Below are 2522 nucleotides of genomic sequence, written 5' to 3' on the forward strand. Positions count from 1 at the left end.
ATAATGATAATAATTATAATTATAAAAATAATAATAATAATAATAATAGTAGTAGTAATATACAATAATAATTATAATAATAATAAAAATAATAATAATAATTTTAATAATAATAATAATTATTATTATTATTATAATAATAATAATGATAATAATAATTTCAGTAATCATCATCATCACCATCATCATCATCATGTCAAACACATCTCAGAATATCCAGGAACAATGGCAATTCGAATAGAGTTATTAGGATTATTAGGACGAGTGGAGGTGCTTCTAAGTACATTGACAATGGAGCCGAAAAAGAGCCTCGCTCTCGCTCGAAGATTTCTCCGTGGGGTCCACCACACCCTTTAAGGAAACAAACAAAAAATTATCATGCAATATAATAATAATAATAATAATAATAATAATAATAATAATAATAATATCAGTATAATCATCGTCGGTCATCATCATTATTATAAAAATAATCATTATCATAACAACTGTTGTTATCAGTATTATCATCATTATCTCTATTCATCAACAGGCATGTACTGGATCGATCCCAACGGCGGAGGTATCGCTGATGCCATCCAAGTGTTCTGCCGCTTCGACCAGGAGAAACTCGATAGGACCCAGACCTGCCTTGTGCCAGCCACCGAAGTTGTAAGTTTTGTTTAAAAAAGAAAACCCTCTTGTTTTGTTTCGTTTTATTTTTACGCTTTTTTGTTTGTCTATGTGTGTGTGTGTGTGTGTGTGTGTGTGTGTGTGTGTGTGTGTGTGTGTGTGAGTGAGTGTAAGTAGGTAATTAAGTAAGTTAGTAAGTAAGTATTTGTATAATACTACTGCACTCCTTTTGTTCCGCTGAGAGTTGAGGGCGAGAGTATTTCCTGTGTCTAGTTTTTTAATAACTCCCAACCTATATGAACTAATATTTCTGTATTTTGTTAATTTATTTATATGGGGTTTTTTATATTCTTTTCCACAGTTTGAGAAGAAGACCTGGTTCCGCTCCAGACCCACCGGAAAGGCTGCTGCCTACTTCGCTGAGACGTTCGCTGATAACGAGGTGAGATTGCTCAAACGGACCTTATAATAGTACTATTGTCGACCAGCTGTTTAGGTGAACTACACCCAAACTTTTGGGGGTTTCTTGTATTGCTCTTTAATACGTTATGATATTTATTGCGTTGTTTTGTTGAAATTCAAGTTGTGAAATGAAAAGATGCATAACTTGGGCACTATTTTTAAAAGATTGAAACAGGGTTGTTGTATTTTACCACTCGTGCGCTCGTCTCCGAAGTGGAAAGTCCGGGTTCGAGCCTCGGTTCGGAGACAGATTTTTTTTCACCCCCTCCTGCCCACTCAGCAGTAACGGGTACCTGACTTCGAGTTGGGGAAGCAAAGGCGGCGTGGAAAGGAACTGGCCACCCTACCACAATATGCCGAAGGCCCAGCAAGTTGTCTCACTAACAAGGCAATTCCCAATGTCCGGATCGGATGTGGGAACAACTTTACTAACCTGACAAACTGTGCTCTTTAGGGTTTATAATTCTTCATTCCTACAACAACGCACTGAAGGTGAATATTTAGCGATATTTAGTTGGGATGTTGTATTCCTGTTAGCCCGGGTTGATCCTGACATGCATACGGGATGTGCAGCCCCCCCCCCCCCCCCCTTCTTAAGTTATATACATTGCTCAGATTTGTTTTACTTTATTTATTCATTTATTCATTTATAGATTTGTACATTTATTCGTTTATTCATATATTCGTTTATTTATTCATTTAATTTTTTATATACACTATTTATTAATTTATTTCATTTATTTGTTGGGTGAAGAAACAGCTACAGGTTTTTAACAAATATTGAACTCATCAACGTTTTGTTTTTCCCGCCCTCGACAGTTCTCCTACCAGAGCCACAAGTCCCAGGTGAAGTTCCTGCAATTCCTGTCCAAGGCTGCCCGCCAGAGAGTGACCATCAACTGCCGCAACGTTGTGGCCGTCTACGACAGCCAAAACCGCACCTACGAGCAGTCCGTCCGCGTCATGGGCTTTGATGAGGAGGAGCTGTCCGTCCACGCTAAGAAGGCCTTCAGATACAAGGTCGTCATGGATGACTGCCAGGTCAGTGGTGTTGCTAATTCTTTGTCTTTTAGCTGGGATTTGTGAAGCTTGCGCTTTTTGTTTAGCCTCTTTGGCTGATGGTGTTTATTAGTGAAGTTGTGAATGAAGTGCGCAGAATAAACCGTAGATGTGGGTGGACGTGTGGTGTATTAACTGTGCAGTTTTTTCATTCTCTTGTTATTTTTCTTGTTCTTGTTCTTCTTCAGGATCTTATTGTTCTTCTTATTTCCTTCTTGTTGTTATTGTTGTTGTTGTTGTTGTTCTTCTTCTTCTTCTTCTTCTTCTTCTTCTTCTTCTTATTCTTCTTCTTCCTCCTCCTCCTCCTCCTCCTCCTCCTCCTCCTCCTCCTCCTTCCTCCTCCTCCTCCTCCTCCTCCTCCTCCTCCTCCTCCTCCTCCTCCTACTCCT

The 2522-nt window shown here is 38.9% G+C and overlaps 1 protein-coding gene across 1 annotated transcript in view; it reads left to right on the forward strand.

Annotated features, from left to right (window-relative positions):
* LOC101847565 (collagen alpha-1(I) chain) overlaps positions 1-2522 on the forward strand; it is a gene marked incomplete in the record, with an annotated part of 42824 nt that overhangs the window by 37606 nt on the left and 2696 nt on the right. The window contains 3 exon segments of the mRNA XM_013080066.2: positions 533-651; positions 974-1054; positions 1894-2115. Coding sequence (XP_012935520.1) covers positions 533-651; positions 974-1054; positions 1894-2115 — 422 coding nt within the window.

Source organism: Aplysia californica, unplaced genomic scaffold (assembly GCF_000002075.1).
Source record: "Aplysia californica isolate F4 #8 unplaced genomic scaffold, AplCal3.0 scaffold00073, whole genome shotgun sequence".
NCBI classification, from domain to species: domain Eukaryota; kingdom Metazoa; phylum Mollusca; class Gastropoda; order Aplysiida; family Aplysiidae; genus Aplysia; species Aplysia californica.